We start from the raw sequence: 23,993 nt of genomic DNA on the forward strand, positions 1-23,993 counted from the left end.
GTATTTACCAGAAGTTGAAGTTAAGTTCACTTTAGGCTTTGAATGAAAGTTCAAAATAAATCATTTATAGACGTCTATGTTTGTGCCAAATCAAGCCTGGTCTCACCAGACAAAATCTGAACCAAACATCGGCGTCTATGATTGGTTCACAGCCGATGTTTGGTTCACATTTGGTCTGGACCAAAATCCAATGTCCGTGGATGTGTAAATCAAGGCTGGTCCCGAACTGCACCAACAAAAGACGTCCAAAAGGTGTCGGCTCGGGCCGTGCTTACTGAAGTGTAGCCTACAGTGTTGCCTGAAATTGTATTTTATGAATGCCCATCTATGTGGTAAGCCTGCCATTTGTAAAGCACCAAACACGTCTTGTGCTTACTGGGTTGTAGCCTACCATGTCGGACTACAACGGAATTTTGTGAATGCCCATCCATGTGGTAGGCCCACCGTTTGTAAAACAGGCGATTGCGTTGTCTTTATTATTCCTGATTCCTGTGACAATTTGGGTATTTAAGCTCTTAATATCAGCTACCCAACTTTATCAGGAGTTATCGCATGCTTATTTGCGATGTGTTTACACAGCAGGAAATGTAGAAGTATTTTCTTTTTCACTTAATTTACAGATGACAGTTATGATTGTCCATTTACAACAGCAGTTGTGACTGTTCATTCCATATTGTCCATTTTACTTTGATCTGTCCAGTTTTAGGTATTGTTTGTTAACATGGCAGCGCATTTTTTTTGATTGAGCGCCATTTAAGTTAGGCTATTTGATCGGAGAAACCTGCATGTGTCACGTTCGTCGTAAGGAGTGGACCAAAATGCAGCGGGTATATTTATCATCTTCTTATTTATTGAAGGAAAAACACTGAAACAAAACAAACGACGAAAACAGTCCAATAAGGTGCACAGACTATCCTGGAAACTACCACCCACAAACACAAGTGAAAAACGAACACACTTAAAAATGGCCTCCAATTAGAGACAACGACAACCAGCTGCCTCTAATTGGAGGTCATTGAAAAACACAACATAGAAATAGAAAACTAGAATCAACATACAAATAGAAAATATAGAACATAAATCAAAAATCCCGAAACACACAAAACAAACATCCCCTGCCACGCCCTGACCAAACTACAATAACAAATAACCCCTTTTACTGGTCAGGACGTGACAGCATGATGTAAACATGTCCGTCTCATTACATTGTCATACATTTTATCTCCAGCCTTTAGGCTACAGAGAAGGTCACATACTCTTTCTACCATATCCTATATCTGCTACATTATTTGTGTTAGATAATTCTTTTGGACGGAACGCTGTTGGAGCACTACAGAGATACATCTCTCCAACAGCATCCTGGAGAGAAGCGCTGGGAATATTTTGCGCCCCTGCTTTTGACAAAGTGGCCACTGCTTATCAAAGGGCGTCATCAGCGCTCACCTAAAAATCATCCCATATGCCACTGGTTGAGAGAAATTGTCATTGTTTTTGGGAAGAATTATGTGAGGTTTTATGTGTTGTTGTTGGAGGTGCGTCTTGGTCAGTTTAGCTCAGAAAATGCCCCCTTCGTCAATCTGCCGCCATAGGCGGTCACCTAATTCTGGCTAATGAGCGAGCTGTTTGTTTACAGCTCCTATACTGTATAAAGCAGGCCTAACTTTCCCCCAGGGGAGCAGCACAGAGGAGTGTTTGTGCCAGTCAGAAGGTGAGGGATGTTCCCACCCCAGAGTGGTTGGCATGAGCAAGATGAGATTCCAGACAAGAGGGCAGTGACCCACAGCTTGCCCTTCACACCCCGCACTGTCTCTGTTTATCTGGTCTTTAGTCTCGTAGTCATTTGACAAGAAACACCTTTGACTCCTTGTATGACTCCCTGGGACTGAAAGACGTCTTGAGCCGACTGTGTAATGTTACATTTAACTAAAACCCATGCTAATTGGAGCATTAGTTTTATTATATATCCTCGAAATTGTTTTGTTAATGTGATGTCTCCTTGCAAGGCATTGCTTTTAATAATGTTTCTTTTTGTATGCCTGTATGTATGCTGAATAATGCATATACAATGCATTTGGAAAGTACGTTGCAGCCTTATTCTAAAATGGATTAAATAGATTTTTTCCCTCATCAATCTACACACAATACTCCATTATGACCAAGCAAAAACAGCTTTTTAGAAATGTGCTGATGGCATATCACAGTTCAAATTGAGGAATGCTATTACATTGATATAACAGACAAGGTGCAATGTGTTATTCATTAGAACAGGCGTTTCCAAACATTTTTGGCCCACAACCCCACTGTGATATAAAAAAAAATTGTGACCCCACCATTTGAAAAAAGGGATGTAATCAACGGCCAATGTTTACTTTTTTAATTGGGCCTAAGACGGTCTATTACAATCAGTATTTCAATCTGTAGGAAGTATCTCTTGAAGTGAGTAAAATGCATCAGAAAGGTACTGGGAAGTTCAATAATTTTGTATGATCTTCTGTGTAGAAAAGAACGTCGTCATTGATTATGTTCTTTTCCCCCCAGTCCGATTTAGTGCCTGGTCTTGTCCACTCTGTTCTGATGAGGCTTGTGGGTATTGTAGAGGGACATGTGTGTTTCTGTGAGTCTTTCAGTGATGGTGTCATATTATTTTGTACTTTAAACGGTTCAAAAAATAGAGCCACATTTGTAGGAAAACTGTTACAACCGCATCTAGCGGATACCGGAGGTTACTGACATAACCCCAGGTTCTATGAACCAAGCGCAATTGTATCTATTTTATTTGAGTTCTCTCGCGACCCCATTTTCAAATCACGCGACCCCTAGTTTGGTAAACGCTGCATTAGAATATGCCCATGCCTCCTTTGCATTTTGAACATGTTGTACTTTGCACATTTTGTAGGCCGACAGCTTCTATTTTATTCTATTCCATTTACACCCTTATCAGGTGGCAATTATCTGCATAATGGTGTAATACATTTTCAACATAAATCTATAAATAGGCCTAAATCTACATAGTATCTTAGAATAAGCAAGTAAGCAGAAGCATGTGGACAATGAACATTTCTATTGCATCTACTCAGGGTTTTGACAATGGACATGTCACCAAGCTCAGTGTTGTGTTGTCACACTATTTTGGGTGACCCAGATCTCCTCTGCAGTGAGTGTGTTTTGATGTGTTACCAAAACAGCGTGTACATACACGGGTGACAGGCAGCAGTGGCTGTGTTAAGGGAGCAACTCATCAGTGGGTTTTCTACACAGCATGTCATGGCCTTTTTACAGGACAACCAGGGCTATGTTTAGGCATTACTCCTGCCGACACATTTTGAATGATATAGGCAATTGTGAAAATCATTGTGTGGAAAGTGCTGTGAGTACAGCTAGCCTTTCTGAGCGGGCGTACATGTGATTTATTTGTTCAATTACACTGCATTATGAAGTTAATTAATACAATACATTACAGAATTGCTATTATCTTCACTATGCTATGAACATGAGAATCAGTCCTCAATGTCACACGACACATACATTACATGCTCCCTATTTTACTGCACAGATCATGTGAGAGAAATGACCTCGGCACTCCTATCAACGTAAAACCAGATTCTGTGAAGTACATACCTACAGGTCGCACCAGGACATAAATCCAGCCATCATTACATGTCCCTCCCTCACTGAGCATACAGTATACATTAACCATGAATAATGCCCCTCGTACATGCATGAGGACTTGTTTGTTGGAAACTGGCATATGGCACAACGTTAGTTATTCTTTTTTTCTAATCAAATAATTAGGTGGGTGCTTACACTGAGTATACACAACATTAGGAACACCTGCTCTTTCCATGACAGACTGACCAGGTGAATCCAGGTGAAAGCTATGATTGCTATTGATGTCACTTGTTAAATCCTCTTCAATCAGTGTAGATGAAGGTGAGGATACAGGTTAAAGAAGGATTTTTAATCCTTGAGACAATTGAGACATGGATTATGTATGTGAGCCATTCAACTCCCACTGACACACCCTCTGAGAGTGGTTTTAAATACACACCAAATCACAAATTCGTATGATTAATAGTGTTAAATAACAGTAATATGCGAAAACAATGTTTTTTTGTGAACAAATGTTTCATTTTGCCGTTATAACAAGGTTGGTAGCAACGTGAAAATAGTTGTGGAAATCTGTTGCAGCTCAAGTCGACTACAAAACCCACAATGCAATGCTCTCTCTAGGCTGGCTGGCTAGCTAGGTAGCGAGCTAGCAAACGTAGCACAATAACACCAAAGTCAATATCAGCATGTGACGTAGCTAGCTAGCTAGCTGTAAAATCGCGATCAATTTAGGAGTGTATCTCACCGAGTGAAATTTATAGTCCGTCCTCTACCCAGAGCGAGTGCAGAGTATGTTGCTATGGCAACAACTGCCCTTTCCCACAGACATATATGGCGCATTGCGAGATGGTACTTGGAGAAACTGAGTTGAATAATTTGGTACACTGTTTAGATTTAGCACATCTAAGCGAAATATATGGCGTGGTTACGTGTGATCTGCAGTTGTGAGGCCGGTTGGACGTACATCCAAATTCTCTAAAACGACGTTGGAGGGGCTTATGGTCGTGAAATGAACATTCAATTCTCTGACAATAGCTCTGTTGGACATTCCTGCAGTCAGCATGCCAATTGCATGCTTCCTCAAAACTTGAGACATCCGTGGCATAGTGTGACAAAACGGCACATTATAGAGTGGCCTTTTATTGTCCCCAGCACAAGATGCACCTGTGTAATGATCATGCTGTTTAATCAGCTTATTTTATTTCAGCTCATAAAACGGGGACCAAGACTTTACATGTTGCGTTTATATTTCTGTTCAGTATACTTTGTCATGACGATATAAACGATATAGCACTGCATTGTTTGTATGTTTTTGAGGTGTCAAGCTAAAGAGAAGCCAGTGCTTACTACATTAGTGCTGGAAATGCTCAAATGCTACACTTTAACCCAATGTTATCAAGTGTACCATGTCTAATGCATATTTGATGAGGCCATGAGGGCTGGGTGGTGGTATGCCCTAGGGCCTTGGAGCAGAGCAGGTAGAGGCTAGAATCCTACCCAATGTTTTCCCTTTTAAAACGCCACATCTCCTTCATAACAGCAGGGAGGCTGTTAACACATTTCTCTGTCTGACAACTGCTCATTATTGAGTAATAATGAAATAGTAACATGAAAAATAATAATATAAAGACAGAAATAACAAAGTTATTCACATCTGGAGTTTATATTTTTATTTCACATCCGCATTCCCCCAGCTGTGTTGACAAAAACGATTTAACAGTGGAGTACTATTGCTTAAGGGCTATACTCTAAATATCTAACCTACTACTTAACCATCTCTCACTGCTGCTCTGGATTTGCTTTTGCTCTTTAACATAATGTAAACAATTCACTAATGAGTACTTTGTAATCTACTGTGCCTTCAGAAAGTATTCACACCCCTTTACTTTTTCCAAATGTTGTTGTTAAAGCCTGAATATAAAATTGATTAAATTGAAATTTTGTGTCACTGATCTATACGCAATAGATGTGGTAAAGAGGTCAATGGGGAACGCAGACCGTGGGGGCTAGAAGAAGGACAACGGATTGGCGCACATTCAACAAACTGATCTAACAAAGTGGATATTAGTCAAATCCGTCATGATTTATGTATTATAACAGGCCCACAATGTTGTTACTAACGTCTGATTTGGAGATACATGTATTTGGCTGTTTTTGATTTAGAAGTAGTCCCTTTTCAGGTTTAGAAGAAATGACTGCTAAATTCTAACTCCCATCAGTGTAAGCTGGTAGCATAGCTATATTAGCATAGATAAATCAGTGGTGGTAGTCAAAGTTGTTTTTAACTGTAGTGGAGTTGATTGGTGACGATGATATGAACATGTATGGGGGTTGACATCCATACAAGCATTATACTCCGATTTTCACCTCAACATAGTGTGAAATACACACATAGCCTAAATGTAGGGTATTTTGGTGGGGGCAATTTGGAGATTCGGGATCTTTCCCCCACGGCATCCTTCCCTCACGAGTTTCCATGGTATTTCCATTGTTTTGGTCGAGTTCCATTGACCTTTTTACCACATCTATACCCCATAATGTCAAATTGGAATTTTGTTTGTAGAACATTTTAGAAATGTATAAAAAATGTCAAGCTGAAATATCTTGAGTCGATAAATATTTAACCCCTTTGTTATGCCAGGCCGGAATAAGTTCAGGAGTAAAAATGTGTTTAACAAATCACATAATAAGTTGCATGGACTGATTCCGTGTTCAGTAATAGTGATTAACATGATACAATTATCTGTAAGGTCCATCAATGGAGTAGTGAATTTCAAACAAGAGATTCAAGCACAAAGAACGGGAAGGTCTTTCAATGCCTTGCAAAGAAGGGCCAATTGGTAGATACAGTATATCAAAATATATGTATATATACAAAAATACTGAATATCCCTTGATGGTGAAGCATGGTGAAGTTGTTAATTAGGTTTTGTATGGTGTATCAATATACCCAGTCATTACAAAGATACAAGCGTCCTTCCTAACTCAGTTGAGGAAGGAAACTGCTCAGGGATTTTACCAAGAGGCCAATGGTGAGTTTAATGGTTGTGATATGAGAAAACTGAGGATGGATCATTGTAGTTCAAATCAAATCAAATTTATTTATATAGCCCTTCTTACATCAGCTGATATCTCAAAGTGCTGTTACAGAAACCCAGCCTAAAACCCCAAACAGCAAGCAATGCAGGTGTAGAAGCACGGTGGCTAGGAAAATCCAAAACCTAGAAAGGCCAAAACCTAGGAAGAAACCTAGAGAGGAACCAGGCTATGAGGGGTGGCCAGTCCTTTTCTGGCTGTGCCGGGTGGAGATTATAACTGCACATGGCCTAGATGTTCAAATGTTCATAAATTACCAGCATGGTCAAATAATAATAATCATAGTAGTTGTCGAGGGTGCAACAAGTCAGTAACACAAGAGTAAGTGTCAGTTGGCTTTTTCATAGCCGATATTTGAGAGTATCTCTACTGCTCCTGCTGTCTCTAGAGAGTTGAAAACAGCAGGTCTGGGACAGGTAGCACGTCTGGTGAACAGGTCAGGGTTCCAGCAGGTCTGGGACAGCAGGTCTGGGATAGGTAGCACGTCCGGTGAACAGGTCAGGGTTCCATAGCCACAGGCAGAACAGTTGGAACTGGAGCAGCAGCATGGCCAGGTGAACTGGGGACAGCAAGGAGTCATCAAGCCAGGTAGTCCTGAGGCATGGTCCTAGGGCTCAGGTCCTCCGAGAGAGAGAAAGAGAGAATTAGAGAGAGCATATTTAAATTCACACAGGACACCGGAAAAGACAAGAGAAATACTCCAGATGTGACAGACTGACCCTAGCCACCCGACACATAAACTACTGCAGCATAAATACTGGAGGCTGAGACAGGAGGGGTCAGGAGACACTGTGGCCCCATCCGATGAAACCCCCGGACAGGGCCAAAGAGGTAGGATATAACCCCACCCACTTTGCCAAAGCACAGCCCCCACACCAAAGCTTTATGTTTGGGGCAAATCCAATGCAACACATCACTGAGTACCACTCTTCATATTTTGAAGCATCGTGGTGGATGCATCATGTTATGGTTATGCTTGTCATTGGCAAGGACTAGGGAGTTTTTTAGGATAAAAAGAAACAAAATATAGTTATAAGCACAGGCAAAATCCTAGAGGAAAACCTGGTTCAGTCTGTTTTCCAACAGACACTGGGAGACATTCACCTTTCAGCAGGACAATAATCTAAAACACAAGGCCAAATCTACACTGGAGTTGCTTACCAAGATGACATTGAATGTTCCTGAGTGGCCTAGTTACGGTTTTGACTTAAATTGTCTTGGAAATCTATGGCAAGATATGAAAATGGCTGTCTAGCAATGATCAACAATCAAATTGACAGAGCTTGAATAATTTTTTAAAGAACAATGGGCAAATATTATACAATCCAGGTGTGTAAAACAATTAGACACTTACCCCAAATGACTCGCCGCCAAAGGTGTTTCTACAAAGTATTGACTCAGGGGTGTGAATACTTATGTAAATTAGATATTTCATTTTCAATACATTTGCCAAAATGTATAAAAACAAGTTTTCACTGTCATTATGGGGTATTGTGTATGTGGATGGGTGAGAGAAAAAATAATATTTAATACATTTTGAAATCAGACTTTAACACAACAAAATGTGGAATACGTCAAGAGGTATGAATACTTTCTGAAGGGACTTTACTAGGAGGTCAGACACAAATCCTTGGTTTATGTCAAATCTCAAACTCTACAGATGATGACTCACCCAATAAGGCACATGAACTGCCATTGATTTTGGGGGTACTGTTCGCTCACTGTTATTAGGGTTGTTTTGGAGTTTAAACACATCCATTGTAACATTACTGCGTAAGTGTAAGACTCCTAATTGACAGCTTTGAGTGATAACAGTAATCTGTGCAGAGCGGAGAAGACACCACAAACAACATAACAGGGATTGAACATATTACTCATCATCGCTGCAGCAATAGCCGCCGATGCCAATAAGGTGATAAATAACTTGTACTGGCCAGTATCAATGTTGTTTACCACATTTAGTCTTAATATATCTGTCATGGGGGAGATGGTCCTGGTAGAGAGACTAACTAGCTATTTTATAATGAATTATGCACTGAAAGATTAGCTAGGAGCCACATCAAGAGCCATCACGCTATTCAAATTTGAACATATACATGCTGTAGACATTTGTTGCCAGCACATTTGTAGGGCTTTACTGGTGTGTTGGTTAAATCTAAAAGCCTAAAAGAGTTATCAGCATCCATTTAGTGTCCAAGGGTATGGAATTAACTATTCATTAGACACTGGCTTCTAAACCATTATCTTGATCCCGTGTTGACGTTCTCTAGTGCTAAAGCCTGGTTTGACTTCACATATAGGCTACTGTGCTCTTTTTATGCTCTTTTTAGCTCAGACATGTTATTGTAAATAAAATCCTGCATTATTTTTTATTCAAAATTATGTTGCCTTGCCTTTAATGTTAGTGAGAGAAGTGCTAAACTTGTGTGGGCTTTCTAAAGGTTAATCTGTCTTTGTTTGACCTCATGCCTCTTAACAGTGTGGTGTTGCAGCCGTCTAGAGTGGCCTATTCTTAATGTAGAGATGATAAGGCTTCTAAAGCTTTCACCAACTAGCCTACTCCTCCATGAGGTCAGTCTTTCACTGGTGAATATTTTACAATAATTATAACTGCACTGTTGGATGTACAAAATTGTTATTTGAGACAGCATTTGCCATTTCGATTGAAATACAGAGGATCTTCGCCAAGTCAATTTATTACTGAACTTACAACTACAGGTCAGTCAATATGTTACAGTATTTGAAGTTTGCCTTAGAAGTCATATTGGGAAGTCATATTGGCTGTAAACTACTAGGGAGTTACAGCAATAGCAGAATGTTTGGTACATCATTTATAGCTTCCTCATCAAACAGACAGCATCACTGTATTATTTTTGTGTGCAAGTCTGCGAGACAACCAATGAGTGAGTCCAGACTGGGTGAGAGAGAGTTGGTTCTGACGTTGATAGTGGTGTTCCATCCCACTGCCCTCCTGGCACTAAGACCGCACGAGCTGTATAAGTCCATAAGCAAACAAGAAAATGCTATTCCAGAAGCGCCGCTCCTAGTGGCCTGGAACTTTAATGCAGAGAAACTTAAATCCGTTTTGCCTAATTTCTTCCAGCATCTCACATGTGCAACCAGAGTAAAAAAAATATAGACTGCCCAGTGACGTGAGCCTACCAGATGGGCTAAATGCCTTTTATGCTCGCTTCGAGGCAAGCAACACTGAAGCATGCATGAGAGCACCAGCTGATCCGGACGACAGTGTAATCACACTCTCCGTAGCCGATGTGAGCAAGACCTTTAAACAGGTCAACATTCACAAGGCCGCGGTGCCAGTCATATTACCAGGACGTGTACTCAGAGCATGCGCTGATCAACTGGCAAGCGTCTTCACTGACATTTTCAACCTCTGCCTGACCGAGTCTGTGATACCTACAAGCAGACCACCATAGTCCCTGTACCCAAGAAACCGAAGGTAACCTGCCTAAACCACCCCATAGCACTCACGTCGGTAACCATGAATTTCTTTGAAAGGCTGGTCTTGGCTCACATCAACACAATCATCCCGGAAACCCTAGACCCACTCCAATTCACATACTGCTCCTACAGATCCACAGAGGACGAAATCTCAATCGCACTCCACACTGCCCTTTCCCACCTGGACAAAAGGAACACCTATGTGAGAATGATGTTCATTGACTACAGCTCAGCGTTCAACACCATAGTGCCCACAAAGCTCATCACTAAGCTAAGGACCCTGGGACTAAACACCTCCCTCTGCAACTGGATCCTAGACTTCGACGGGCCGCTCCCAGGTGGTAAGGATAGGCAACAACACATCTGTCAAGCTGATCCTCAACACAGGGGCCTCTCAGGGGTGCGTGCTTAGTCCCTTCCTGTACTCACTGTTCACCCATGACTGAATGGCCAAGCACGACTCCAACACCATCATTAAGTTTGCTGACGACACAATAGTGGTAGGCCTGATCACTGATAACGCTGAGACAGCCTATAGGGAAGAGGTCAGAGACCTGGCATTGTGGTGCCAGGACAGCAACCTCTCCCTCAACGTGAGCAAGACAAAGGAGCTGATCGTGGACTACAGAAAAAGGAGGGCCGAACACGCCCGCATTCACATCGATGGGGCTGTAGTGGAGCGGGTCGAGAGTTTCAAGTTCCTTGGTGTCTAAACACACCAAGACAGTCGTGAAGAGGGCACAACAACGCCTTTTCTCCCTCAGGAGACTGAAAAGATTTGGTATGGGTCCCCAGTTCCTCAAAACGTTCTACAGCTGCACCATCAAGAGCATCTTTAACGGTTGCATTATCACCTGGTATGGCAACTGCTCGGCATCCGACCATAAGGTGCTACAGAGGTGCGTACGGCCCAGTACATCACTGCGGCCAAGCTTCCCGCCATCCAAGACCTAAATACAAGGCAATGTCAGAGGAAGGACCAAAAAATTCTCCAAGACTCCAGTCACCCAAGTCATAGACTGTTCTCTCTGCTACCGCACGGCAAGCGGTACCGGAGTGCCAAGTCTACGTCCAAAAGGCTCCTTAACAGCTTCTACTCCCAAGCCATAAACTGCTGAACAATTAATCAAATTGCCAACTGGACTATTTACATTGACACCTCCCCTCCCCCCCTTTGTTTTTACACTGTTGCTATTCACTGTTTATTATATATGCATAGTCCATTTAACCCTACCTACATGTACAAATTACCTCGACTAACCTGTACCCCCGCACATTGACTCGGTATCGGTACCCCCTGTATATAGCCTCGTTATTGTTATTAATAATGACTCCTGAACATCTAATCAAATTCCTACCCAGACACTGCCCCCCTCTTTTACACCACTGCTACTCTCTGTTGTTATCATCCATGCATAGTCACTTTAATAACTCTACCTACATGTACATATTACTGCAACTAACCGGTGCCCCCGCACGTTGACTCTGTACCGGTACCCTTCTGTATATAGTCTCGCTGTTGTTATTTTACTGCTGCTTTTTAATTACTTGTTAATTTTATTTATTATTCTTATCCATATTTTTTTAAACTGCATTGTTGGTTAGGGACTCGTAAGTAGAGGTCGACCGATTATGATTTTTTTTTTTTTCGCCGATACCGATTATTGGAGGACCAAAAAAAGCCCGATACCGATTAATTGGCCCATTTATTTAAAATTAAAAATATATATATTTATTTGTAATAATGACAATTACAACAATACTGAATGAACACTTTTATTTTTACTTAATATAATACATCAATAAAATCAATTTAGCCTCAAATAAATTATGAAACATGTTCAATTTGGTTTAAATTATGCAAAAACAAAGTGTTGGAGAAGAAAGTAAAAGTGCAATATGTGCCATGTAAAAAAGCTAACGTTTAAGTTCCTTGCTCAGAACATGAGAACATGAGAAAGCTGATGGTTCCTTTTAACATGAGTCTTCAATATTCCCAGGTATGAAGTTTTAAGTTGTAGTTATTATAGGAATTATAGGACTATTTCTCTCTATACCATTTGTATTTCATATACCTTTGACTATTGGATGTTCTTATAGGCACTCTAGTATTGCCAGTGTGACAGTATAGCTTCTGTCCCTCTCCTCGCTCCTACCTGGGCTCGAACCAGGAACACATTGACAACAGCCGCCCTCGAAGCATCGTTACCCATCGCTCCACAAAAGCCGCGGCCCTTGCAGAGCAAGGGGAACAACTACTTCAAGGTCTCAGAGTGAGTGACGTCACCGATTGAAACGCAATTAGCGCGCACCCCGCTAACTAGCTAGCCATTTCACATCGGTTACACCAGCCTAATCTCGGGAGTTGATAGGCTTGAAGTCATAAACAGCTCAATGCTTGAAGCACAGCGAAGAGCTGCTGGCAAACACACAAAAGTGCAGTTTGAATGAATGCTTATGAGCATGCTACTGCCTACCACCGCTCAGTCAGACTGCTCTATCAAATATCAAATCATAGACTTAATTATAACATAATAACACACAGAAATACAAGCCATAGGTCATTAATATGGTCAAATCCGGAAACTATCATTTTGAAAACAAAATGTTTATTCTTTCAGTGAAATACGGAACCGTTCTGTATTTTATCTAACGGGTGGCATCCATAAGTCTAAATATTCCTGTTACATTGCACAACCTTCAATGTTATGTCATAATTACGTAAAATTCTGGCAAATTAGTTCGCAAACGAGCCTGGCGGCCCAAACTGTTGCATATACCCAGACTCTGCGTACAATGAACGCAAGAGAAGTGACACAATTTCCCTAGTTTAATATTGCCTGCTAACCTGGATTTATTTGAACTAAATATGCAGGTTTAAAAAAATATACTTCTGTGTATTGATTTTAAGAAAGGCATTGATGTTTATGATTAGGGACATTCGTGCAACGATTGTGCTTTTTTCGCAAATGCTCTTGTTAAATCATCCTCCGTTTGGCGAAGTTGGCTGTCTTTGAAAAGAAATAGTCTTCACACAGTTCGCAACGAGCCAGGTGGCCCGAACTGCTGCATATACCCTGACTCTGTTGCACAGAACGCAAGAGAAGTGACACAATTTCCCTAGTTAAAAGAAATTAATGTTAGCAGGCAATATTAACTAAATATGCAGGTTTAAAAATATATACTTGTGTATTGATTTTAAGAAAGGCGTTGATGTTTATGGTTAGGTACACATTGGTGCAATGACAGTGCTTTTTTCGCGAATGCGCTTGTTAAATCACCCGTTTGGCGAAGTAGGCTATGATTCAATGATAAATTAACAGGCACCGCATCAATTATATGCAACGCAGGACAAGCTAGATAAACTAGTAATATCATCAAACATGTGTAGTTAACTAGTGATTATGTTAAGATTGATTGTTTTTTATAAGATATGTTTAATGCTAGCTAGCACCTTTACCTTGGCTTCTTGCTGCACTCGCGTAACAGGTAGTCAGCCTGCCACGCAGTCTCCTCGTGGAGTGCAATGTAATCGGCCATGATCGGTGTCCAAAAATGCTGATTACCGATTGTTATGAAAACTTGAAATCGGCCCTAATTAATCGGCCATTCCGATTAATCGGACGACCTCTACTCGTAAGTAAGCATTTCACTGTAAGGTCTACACCTGTTGTATTCGGCACATGTGACAAATCAAATTTGATTTGAATTTACATTGCAGCTTGGGCATTTATTTATCTGCTAGGCTTGAGCCAAGCAGTAATCTGTGATATCAGGTGCTTTCCCCTTGATGTTTCCACCTGTGATCCTGCCTGGGGATCAAGCAGCGCATAGGGTGTTAGCCCTTAGGCTAAAGGCTCAGTCGGTTTACTTACAAACCACCCACCTCTCTGCTTGGCTCAGACAATTCTCTCTCTGCTTGATTGAAAAAACCTATCAAATTGAAGTTGTTCGCGGTGGAGGTTTTGATGGGCCACAGAGAGTCATTTCCTCTTTGTCTCTTTCTTCTTACATGTCCAGTCAAGCCGTTTTATTATTAGGGGTTCACAGCGAAGCTCAAGCATAGATTGGTAATTTGGCACACAGAAACTAGAAGTTGAAGTAGAAGTACCCGTCCTTTTGAACTTGGTCAAAAGGACGGGTACCGATTGACCTATAGGTGGCGCTGTTATACGTAGTCTCACTTAAATCCTCATGTCCACCACCTTGTTTGACCCAGAGAGTTGAACCATTGTATGTAGATGTCTTTCCTCATGCTGATCAAACCCATAAGGTCCGCCAGGATATATTTTCCTCCATCTTGGACATTTTGGAAAATAACACCAAATTCAATGTGTAGGCCCATGGTACGTCTCTTCACTTAGTTTGAAAAAAGCTTAGGGATTGGTTAAGATAAGGCTGAGTTTTTGATAAATCAGGAAATCAGATTATACTTTACTTTTACTTCACTACATTCCTAAAGAAAAGTATGTACTTTTTAATCCATACATTTTCCCTGACACCCAAAAGTACCCGCTACGTTTTGAGTGTTTAGCAGGAGAGAAAACGGTCTAATTCACACTTATCAAGAGAACATCCCTGGTCATCCCTACTGCCTCTGATCTGGTGGACTCACTAAACACATGCTTCGTTTGTAAATTATGTCTGCGAGTTGGAGCGTGCCCCTGGCTATCTGCTTTGCCTAATATAAGGAATTTGAAATTATTCATACTTCTACATTTACTTTTGATACTTACGTGTTTAAAACCACATACTTTTAGACTTTTACTCAAGTAGTTTTTTTACTGCGTGTTCTTTCACTTGTACTTGAGTTATTTTCTATAAAGGTATCTTTACTTTTACTCAAGTATGACAATTGGGTACTTTTCCCACCACTGCTCCACAATGGCCTATCAACTTGAAACTTAGGGTCATCAAAGACATTCCCATGAAGAACCGTGTTAAGTTTGGCATTGATATCTTAAAAATATTAGAAATTGACTTTTTTGACTATGTAACGCTCATGCTTAAAATAATAATAACTAAATAATAATAACTATCTAGTTAATAACTAACTAGTTAATAATAACTATCTGACTTTTTGGACTAAAAGTCAGATTCACTCCAAATTTGGTCTTTGGACTCATCACAATAGTCCCTAAAGAGTTTGAGAAAATAACGATTATGCCTTCAAAGTTTGCCACACTAAACCAGTAGATGCATATTAGCATATGCAAAACATATAGGACCAAATGACACCATATTTGGATTGTAAAAAAATCAGATTTTATGTGTCCATTTAAACCACTGCAAATCCACTTCACAGTGGTCTATCAACTTGAAACTTGTCATCACTATCATGCACTTGGTGAAAAATCTGTTAATGTGCCCTTGAGCAAGGTACTTAACCCTAATTGCTCCTGTATGTCTCGATAAGAGCATCTGCTAAGTGATTAAAATGTAATAGACGTCCTTAAGATGGACAACACTGAACTCATTCTTTGCATATGTAACGCTAATGCTCAAAATCATCTGCAATCATCTTCTCCTCATGAACCATACATCAGATTCACTCCGGATGTTGTATTTAAACTCATTACATCAGTCTTTAATAAACATGGTCATGTTTTCACTGATTGCACATAGAGAAGATAGTTCCTACATGATAATGCTTGCTTTGTTATCTAACTGATCTTGTCTCCTTTCTGTCGTCCTGTGAACCATGTTCATTGCTACTCACAGCTATATTTATAGGTGTTTTTCAAATCACATTGTTGGCTAGAATGGGCTATTGGCTACATTGGATTTTACTACCAAAATGGGGGCTGTTGGTTTATTCCTTGATTTGTCTTTTCTTTTCAACATGTACATGACATATAATATACAGATACTGTAGAAAGGATGGACAGACATAATTTGATAAGGCTACTGCTCTTTTCCTGTGTTAGGCCTAATTAACTTGAATGGCAACAAAATATATATTTAATTTTAACATCATGTTTTTCCCTGGTCCTTCCATAGGTGATAGTGGGAGCCAGTGTGCAGCAGTCCAGGCCCAGGGGAGGGACCGACCGAGTGGATGCCCCAGGCTGTGCGGCGGGGGCGACAGGCTCGACCATGACTCGGCTGATGCTGGGCCGGACCCTGGAGCGCATCTGCAAGGCTGTCCTGCTGCTCTGCCTGGTGCACTTCGTCATCATGATGATCCTCTACTTCGACGTCTACAGCCAGCGCTTCGACCAGATCTTCAGCCGCTTCAACAACGGCCGCAACGCCAGCCGCAATGGACACCACTACTACTACAACCTCAGCCGGCCCAACGCCACCTACGCCAGCTACCTGGCCACCGCAGACCAGCTGCTGCCCACCGTACGACCCGAGGGAAACCACACGCCGCCCACTACCAAGCCTATACCACCTTGCCCGGAGATACCCCCTGGTCTAGGTAGTTGAGGATCCCCTTTTACACTAATGAAATAGTACCCTGTTCACATTACCATGCCGACCCGAACTATACTGTGCTGGCTCAGATATATTTGTTTAACTACTGTGGTTGATGCGTAACCAGACCGGAGCAGTTATTATAGCACAGATCAGATACTATCATCATTAGGAAATCTGAACAAGGGGCTTTGGTAATAGTTAATTACTCTAATTAGTATAGTGTGTTGTAATTTGAAAATAGATGTCAGAGAGATAGAGGCCTGCATGTGTTCGAGCAGCAGGCTCTCTGGCAACCACTTTCTATTCTAAAATGTAGTGGATGGAATGTTTACTCCAATTACTGTAAAAGCTAGTGTTTCTGTGTGTTTTCTGGGCTGCCCGGGTGAAACATAAAATGGATTTACTGTCAGCACACTCTCGGCTCTAATATATATTTCATCCAACGAAACACCACTAGTCCAACGCGACGTTGGAAAGACTAACACAACAGTATTCTTTCAAATACTGGAAAATATAGTCAACTAAGATATATAGCTGTGTGGCGTTAGAGTTATCCCTTTTAGGCTTTCAGCAAACTCAATTTAAAGCTGCTGCGATAGGGAAATCCCAGTTACCTTTGTAAGAATTCCCTTCATCAGCAGAAAACCTCATTAACTTCCTTGTCATTGCGAGGCTTTTCTTGCTCATTATGCCATTAGATATGCCTGCGAGCACAAGGCCTTTGCCACTCAGCTCCTGCTAATGAGTTTTAAGTAGAGGTCTTGAGGGAGTTGTGGGCAAACCAACTCTTTGTCTCATGACCCTCCACTCCTATGCATCTGTTTCCCTCTTTATTTCTCTTGATTGAGGTTTCCACTGACTTTACAGTTGTTGACTGGATGTCTTTAGGAGACACATCAGCACTGAGTGGTTGTTTACTGTTAGACCCCCCCCCCCCCCCACTTGGCACACACACACACACACACACACACACACACACCCTCCCTCCTACCCTCAATGAGTGGTTGATGCACTGGCTCTAAAGCTCGTGACAAAGCCTGGGCTTTACCACGATCCGTAAGTGCATTGTGGGATTGCAGAGAACAGAGCTCCAGCTTTAACTTTCATTCATGACCCCGTATTTTGCCTAGCTAGAATAGATGCAAGCAACGAGGTGCGTTGTGTAATTCTGTTTATCTCAGCGTCGCTCTGTGTGTAGGGTATTCTCAGATAATCACTGTCTTCCCTACAGAGATGTCTGCCTGGGGAAACTGCTGTAGGAAGGCTTAAGTAGCTTATCTGCTGTTGTCTGGGTGGCTTGATGGAGCTGTTTTAATGACCCCACTATGACAGATTCAAAGTGGAAGAAATGAACACTTTGAACCTGACACTTCTCTTGACCATGTAGATAGATCTGAAGTGTGTGTATTAATTAGTGTTACTGTGTTGTTAGGCACATTATGGTAGTTCAACCATTCCATATCAGTAAATTAGTCCATTTGATACATTTTTGTTGCTGTTGTCGACCAATTATCTACAATGTCAAAATCCCAAATCAGAATAATGATTCATTATCCAGATTAATGTGAATCAACTTTTCATAGAGTCCATAATGAATGCTATTACCCGTTCTGTAATTAGGCTATTTCAATTGAATTAGATTTGATATGACTCTGTGACTGCCACTGCCTTCTCTTTCCCTAGCATGGAGGGAGAGGAGGCTGCGTGGTGTGGTGCTTCATGGCCAGCCCAGGTAGCTAGCTGCCTAGCCTTCCTCCCTCCTTGCCTCTTCTCTCAATGATGGAGTAGGTGCCTGGGGTGGTAATGAATTGCAGACAGAGTCAGAGACTGAGAATGCCTCTGTGTTAGTCACAGCCAGGTGCAGATAGATAGATGATGGTGGAGGGGAGAGGGAGGGAGGCCCCAGGGAGAGGGGGCCTTGGCCAGGGTGAGACGGGGGAGACTCCCAACCCAGCTGACAGGTGCTGCTTGTGTTTGGACTTGCGGTGGGCTTCCATTCCATTGCAGCTTTCTCTCTCTCCATCTCCCTCTCTCTCGCACTCTTCCCTCTCTCCCTCCCTCCCTCCATCACTTAAAGAAATCGCTTGACCATTTTCTGTCTGTTAAAATTTGAATAGTTCTCCTAATAACAGTTTATATGACAAAACAAGCAATGTATAGTGTAGAGAATCATTGTACCATCTAAACTGGTGTGAAATATATGTTCAGTAACCTAAAATATTATATTTCCAGCTGTTTGAAGCTGGTGTACAAAACTGAACGTAAAAGATACAAAAGCGAAACATAACAACGGGAAGCATAGAAATAGCGCACAAAGGAAAGATCTACCACTACTTAGACTTGCTTTCAATGAGAATGACAGACCTATAACTCACATTTCTATATGAATTTGGTCAGGTCACCCCAAAAAGTGACATATTGCAGCTTTAATGGCAGTCAGTCAGCTGTCATTGTGGGTATGCAACCTCTGCAACCTCTTAATGAAACAAATTGTAATGGCAAAATATGGAATATTTGCCTGACAGGGTTGCAGTATTTTACGAATGTTGGAGCTATAACATTTTCCTAGACACTCTTATCCAGAGCGACTTACATTAGTGAATGCATAATTGTTTTTATTTTTCCGCACTGGTCCCCCGTGGGAATCAAACCCACAACCCTGGCATTACAAGACCAACTGAGCCAGACAGGAGGACTATGCTGGTGCAGTGCTGGTGTTATCACTTCCAACAAATAATGTAATTTAGAACTCATTGAGGAAATACACATTTTTTGTTGTTGCCTACATTGGAGTTGGTGTCCATAGGTTTATTGATTTCAGTCTTTTTAACTTCCCTGCTGTACTAATACTAAAGCCAATCCTATGCTGCTGGATGCCGGGCACAGAACCAACCGTAATGCCAAATTCTGCTGGGTTTTCAGTTCAGTCTGAGGGGACTGACACGACTCCCCATCAGAGGAGACAGCTCCAGTCTTTCTCCCTGGCTTGTCATTGGTATTTCTCCCTGTTGGATTACACCAATCACTGCTGTGGTAGTGTTGCTTTCTGAAGGAGGATCATCGCTCAGAGAGAGAGTGCAAAGTTGATGGATGGCTGTTTGCTTAGCACGTAATTACCAGGTCTGGGGTTATACATCTACTACTGTAGGTCAGCTGAACAAAGCCATTACACTGCTTTGAGAAATGACACTGTTCGGAATGTCTACCTGGCTCCATCAAATCAAAATACAAATCTTGACCTTTTCTGTACTTACACAGTAATGTTTCAGATCCTGAAGGCCACTACATCTGAATTTATCTTCCAGGCCAAAATGTGTCATAGTGCATTAGTTTGGTGTCCAGTGCATGTACAGTTGAAGTTGGAAGTTGAAATAAACCTTAGCCAAATACATTTAAACTCAGTTTTCACAATTCCTGACATTTAATCAGAGTAAATATTCCCTGTTTTAGGTCAGTTAGGATCACCACTTAATTTTAAGAATGTGAAATGTCAGAATAATAGCAGAGAGAATGATTTATTTCAGCTTTTATTTCTTTCATCACATTCCCAGTGGGTCAGAAGTTTACATACACTCAATTTGTATTTGGTAGCATTGTCTTTAAATTGTTTAACTTGGGTCAAACGTTTTGGGTAGTCTTCCACTAGCTTCCCACGATAAGTTGGGTGAATTTTGGCCCATTCCTCCTGACAGAGCTGGTGTAATTGAGTCGGGTTTGTAGGCCTCCTTGCTCACACACGCTTTTTCAGTCCTGCCCACAATTTTTCTACGGGATTGAGGTCAGGGCTTTGTGATGGCCACTCCCAATACTTTGACTTTGTTGTCCTTTTGCCACAACTTTGGAAGTATTCTTGGGGTCATTGTCCATTTGGAAGACCCATTTGCAACCAAGCTTTAACTTCCTGACTGATGTCTTGAGATGTTGCTTCAATATAGCCACATCATTTTTCTTCCTCTTGATGCCATCTATTTTGTGAAGTGCACCAGTCGCTCCTGCAGCAAAGCACCCCCACAACATGATGCTGCCACCCTTGTGCATCGCGGTTGGGATGGTGTTCTTCGGCTTGCAAGGCTCCCCCTTTTTCCTCCAAACATAACGATGGTCATTATGGTCAAACAGCTCTATTTCTGTTTCATTAGACCAGAGGACATTTCTCCAAAAAGTACAATCTTTGTCCCAATGTGCAGTTGCAAACCGTAGTCTGGCTTTTTTTTGTGGCAGTTTTGGAGCAGTGGCTTCTTCCTTGCTGAGTGGCCTTTCAGGTTATGTTGATATAGGACGTGTTTTACTGTGGATATAGATACTTTTGTACCTGTTTCCTCCAGCATTCTCACAAGGTCCTTTGCTGTTTTTCTGGGATTGATTTGCACTTTTCACACCAAAGTACGTTCATCTCTAGGAGACAGAACGCGTCTCCTTCTTGAGCGGTATGATGGCTGCGTGGTCCCATGGTGTTTGTACTTGCGTGCTATTGTTTGTACAGATGAACGTGGTACCTTCAGGTGTTTGGAAATTGCTCCCAAGAATGAACCAGACTTGTAGAGATCTACAATTGTTTTCTGAGGTCTTGGCTGATTTCTTTTGATTTTCCCATGATGTCAAGCAAAGAGGCACTGAGTTTTAAGGTAGGCCTTGAAATACATCCACAGGTACACCTCCAATTGACTCAAATTATTTCAATTAGCTTATCAGAAGCTTCTAAAGCCATGACATCATTTTCTGGAATTTTCCAAGCTGTTTAAAGGCACAGTCAACTTAGTGTATGTAACCTTCTGACCCACTGGAATTGTGATACAGTGAATTATAAGTGAAATAATCTGTTTGTAAACAATTGCTGGAAAAATTACTTGTGTCATGCACAAAGTCGATCTCCTAACCGACTTGCCAAAACTATAGTTTGTTAACAAGAAATTTGTGGAGTTGTTGAAAAACGAGTTTTAATGACTCCAACCTAAGTGTATGTGAACTTCAACTGTATGTGAAGCATAGCCACCAATACAGTACATCCACCACCAAAGCTCTCAGTATAGGTTGTTGTGACCTAGGGCTGGGCAATATATCAAATTGATTTGATTAATTCATATGTATGTTTTTGCGTGATATTCCAAATGCCTGTATCGGAAGAATCAAGGTTTTGTTATTTTTTGTTTTTATGACCGTTTATGTCCACTTGTTTTCATGTTGTATTTTTGGTCTTGTCTCTTTCGTTCCTTCTGTGCTGTGCACCTCCCTAGTTACACCAGAGATCCGTATATAATGAAGAGTTGCACGTCTCTGCCCTAACAATGGGAGTCGTTGTCCCAAACGCGGGAAGGCAGGTGACCAGTTTTTATCCAAAATAAGCCCATAGAAATGCATTGGGCTTATTTTGGACAGGTTTTAGACTTTGCCTCTTCCTCTATGGTTTACACATACCAAGTCCCTCCACCTGCCTCTCACGCCAACAAAGTTGAGAGATCACTTCTTCCTCTCTTACAAGTGGTTTCAACTCACTATTTGCATTTGAGGTTTGGTGTAACAGAATCGGTCATAGGGACATTGAGAGGATTTTACTGTAAAATAGTTGAAGTTAACCTTTCTAAAGATACCCTTTTTATGTCTCAACTACTCAGATTGAGAGCAGACACTACTACAACATGAACATTGATGAATATTGAATCTGGAAAATTCATGCTCAGTTCGTTGCGCGTGGCATTGTGGTACCATGTCCCGCTAGCAGCATTTTAGCCAAAGACTGTTATATTAGCAGTTTAGTCTGTGTTTTATAAATGTGCAATAAGCATAAAACACAATTATATAAGGAATTGGCAATTCGTTGTTATTCTGAGAAACAAGGTAGGCCACTTGCGTACAGCATCTGAACAAAGTGGACAGGCTAACATGCGTTTCAAACAGTTGGAGACAGACAGAAGGGAGTGTTCATAACAATTCAACTGTTCAACTGTTAGCTAGCAAATAGATCCAAGTTGGTTAAACTTGAAATATAAAGATTAGCTGGCTAATCACTATCACGTGGGCTTGAGAGATTTTTGATGAGACCTGTGTTCAGTTTCTATAGCCGAAAGCCTGACACAAGAAGATATTTGTGAATGTGCATTATGTACGGTTCTATTTAAATTTGTAATAAAAAGGTCATTTTTATAGACTGACTTGAAAGCCAGAAATGCAGTGTATTTGACCTTAAATTGTAAAACAACTCTTATTTAGAGAAAACATATTTTTAGATATACAGTACCAGTCAAAAGGTTGGACACACCTACTCATTCCAGGGTTTTTCTTGATTTTTACTATTTTCTACAGTGTACAATACTAGTGAAAACATCAAAACTATGAAATAACACATATGGCATCATGTAGTAACCCAAAAAAGGTTAAACAAATCCAAATATATTTTGTATTTGAGATTCTTCAAAGTAGCCAACCTTTGCCTTGATGACAGCTTTGCGCACTCTTGGCACACTCCCTCAAGAGGTAGTCACCTGGAATGCATTTCAATGAACAGGTGTGCCTTCTTAACTTCTTAATGCGTTTCAGCCAATCAGTTGTGTTGTGGCAAGGTAGGGTTGGTATACAGAAGATAGCCCTATTTGGTAAAAGACCAGGCCCATATTTTGGCAGTAACAGCTCAAATAAGCAAAGAGAGATGACAGTCCATCATTACTTTAAGACATGAAGGTCAGTCAATCCGGATAATTTCAACATTTCAAGAACTTTGAATGTTTCTTCAAGTGCAGTCACAAAAACCATCAAGCGCTATGATGAAACTGGCTCTCATGAGGACCGCCACAGGAGACCCAGAAGACCTAGAGTTACCTCTGCTGCAGAGGATAAGTTCATTAGTTACCAGCCTCAGAAATCGGCAATTAACTGCACCTCAGATTGCAGGAAAAATTAATTCTTCACAGAGTTCAAGTAACAGACACATCTCAACATCAACTGTGTGAAGACTGCATGAATCAGGTCTTCATGGTCGAATTGCTACAAGGAAACCACTACTAAAGGACATGAATTAGAAGAAGACATTTGGTTGGGCCTAGAAACACGAGCAATGGACATTAGACCGGTGGAGATTTGTCCTTTGGTCTGATGAGTCCAAATTTGAGCTTTCTGGTTCCAACCGCCATGTCTTTGTGAGACGAAGAGTAGGTGAACGGATTATCTCTGCATATGTAGTTCCCACCATGAAGCATGGAGGAGGAGGTGTGGGGGTGCTTTGCTGGTGACACTGTCTGTGATTCTTTTTAAATTCAAGGCACACTTAACCAGCATGGCTACCACAGCATTTTGCAGCGATACGCCATCCCATCTCGTTTGCTCTTAGTGGGACTATCATTTGTTTTTCAACAGGACAATGACCCAACACACCTCCAGGCTGTGTAAGGGCTATTTGACCAAGAAGGAGT

General features: G+C 41.2%; 1 protein-coding gene across 3 annotated transcripts in view; it reads left to right on the forward strand.

Moving 5' to 3' along the window:
• The window catches only part of LOC115157009 (beta-1,4-galactosyltransferase 2-like), a 131,200-nt gene that overhangs the window by 12,862 nt on the left and 94,345 nt on the right, over positions 1–23,993 (forward strand). For all 3 annotated transcript variants that reach the window (XR_003868373.1, XM_029704844.1, XM_029704845.1), the window contains exon 2: positions 16,168–16,591. Coding sequence is in view for 2 of the 3 variants with exons in the window: in XM_029704844.1 (XP_029560704.1) it covers positions 16,264–16,591 (328 nt within the window). In the remaining variant the exon portion in view is untranslated. The remainder of the gene's footprint in view (positions 1–16,167; positions 16,592–23,993) is intronic.

This window comes from Salmo trutta, chromosome 21 (assembly GCF_901001165.1).
Source record: "Salmo trutta chromosome 21, fSalTru1.1, whole genome shotgun sequence".
Classification (NCBI taxonomy): domain Eukaryota; kingdom Metazoa; phylum Chordata; class Actinopteri; order Salmoniformes; family Salmonidae; genus Salmo; species Salmo trutta.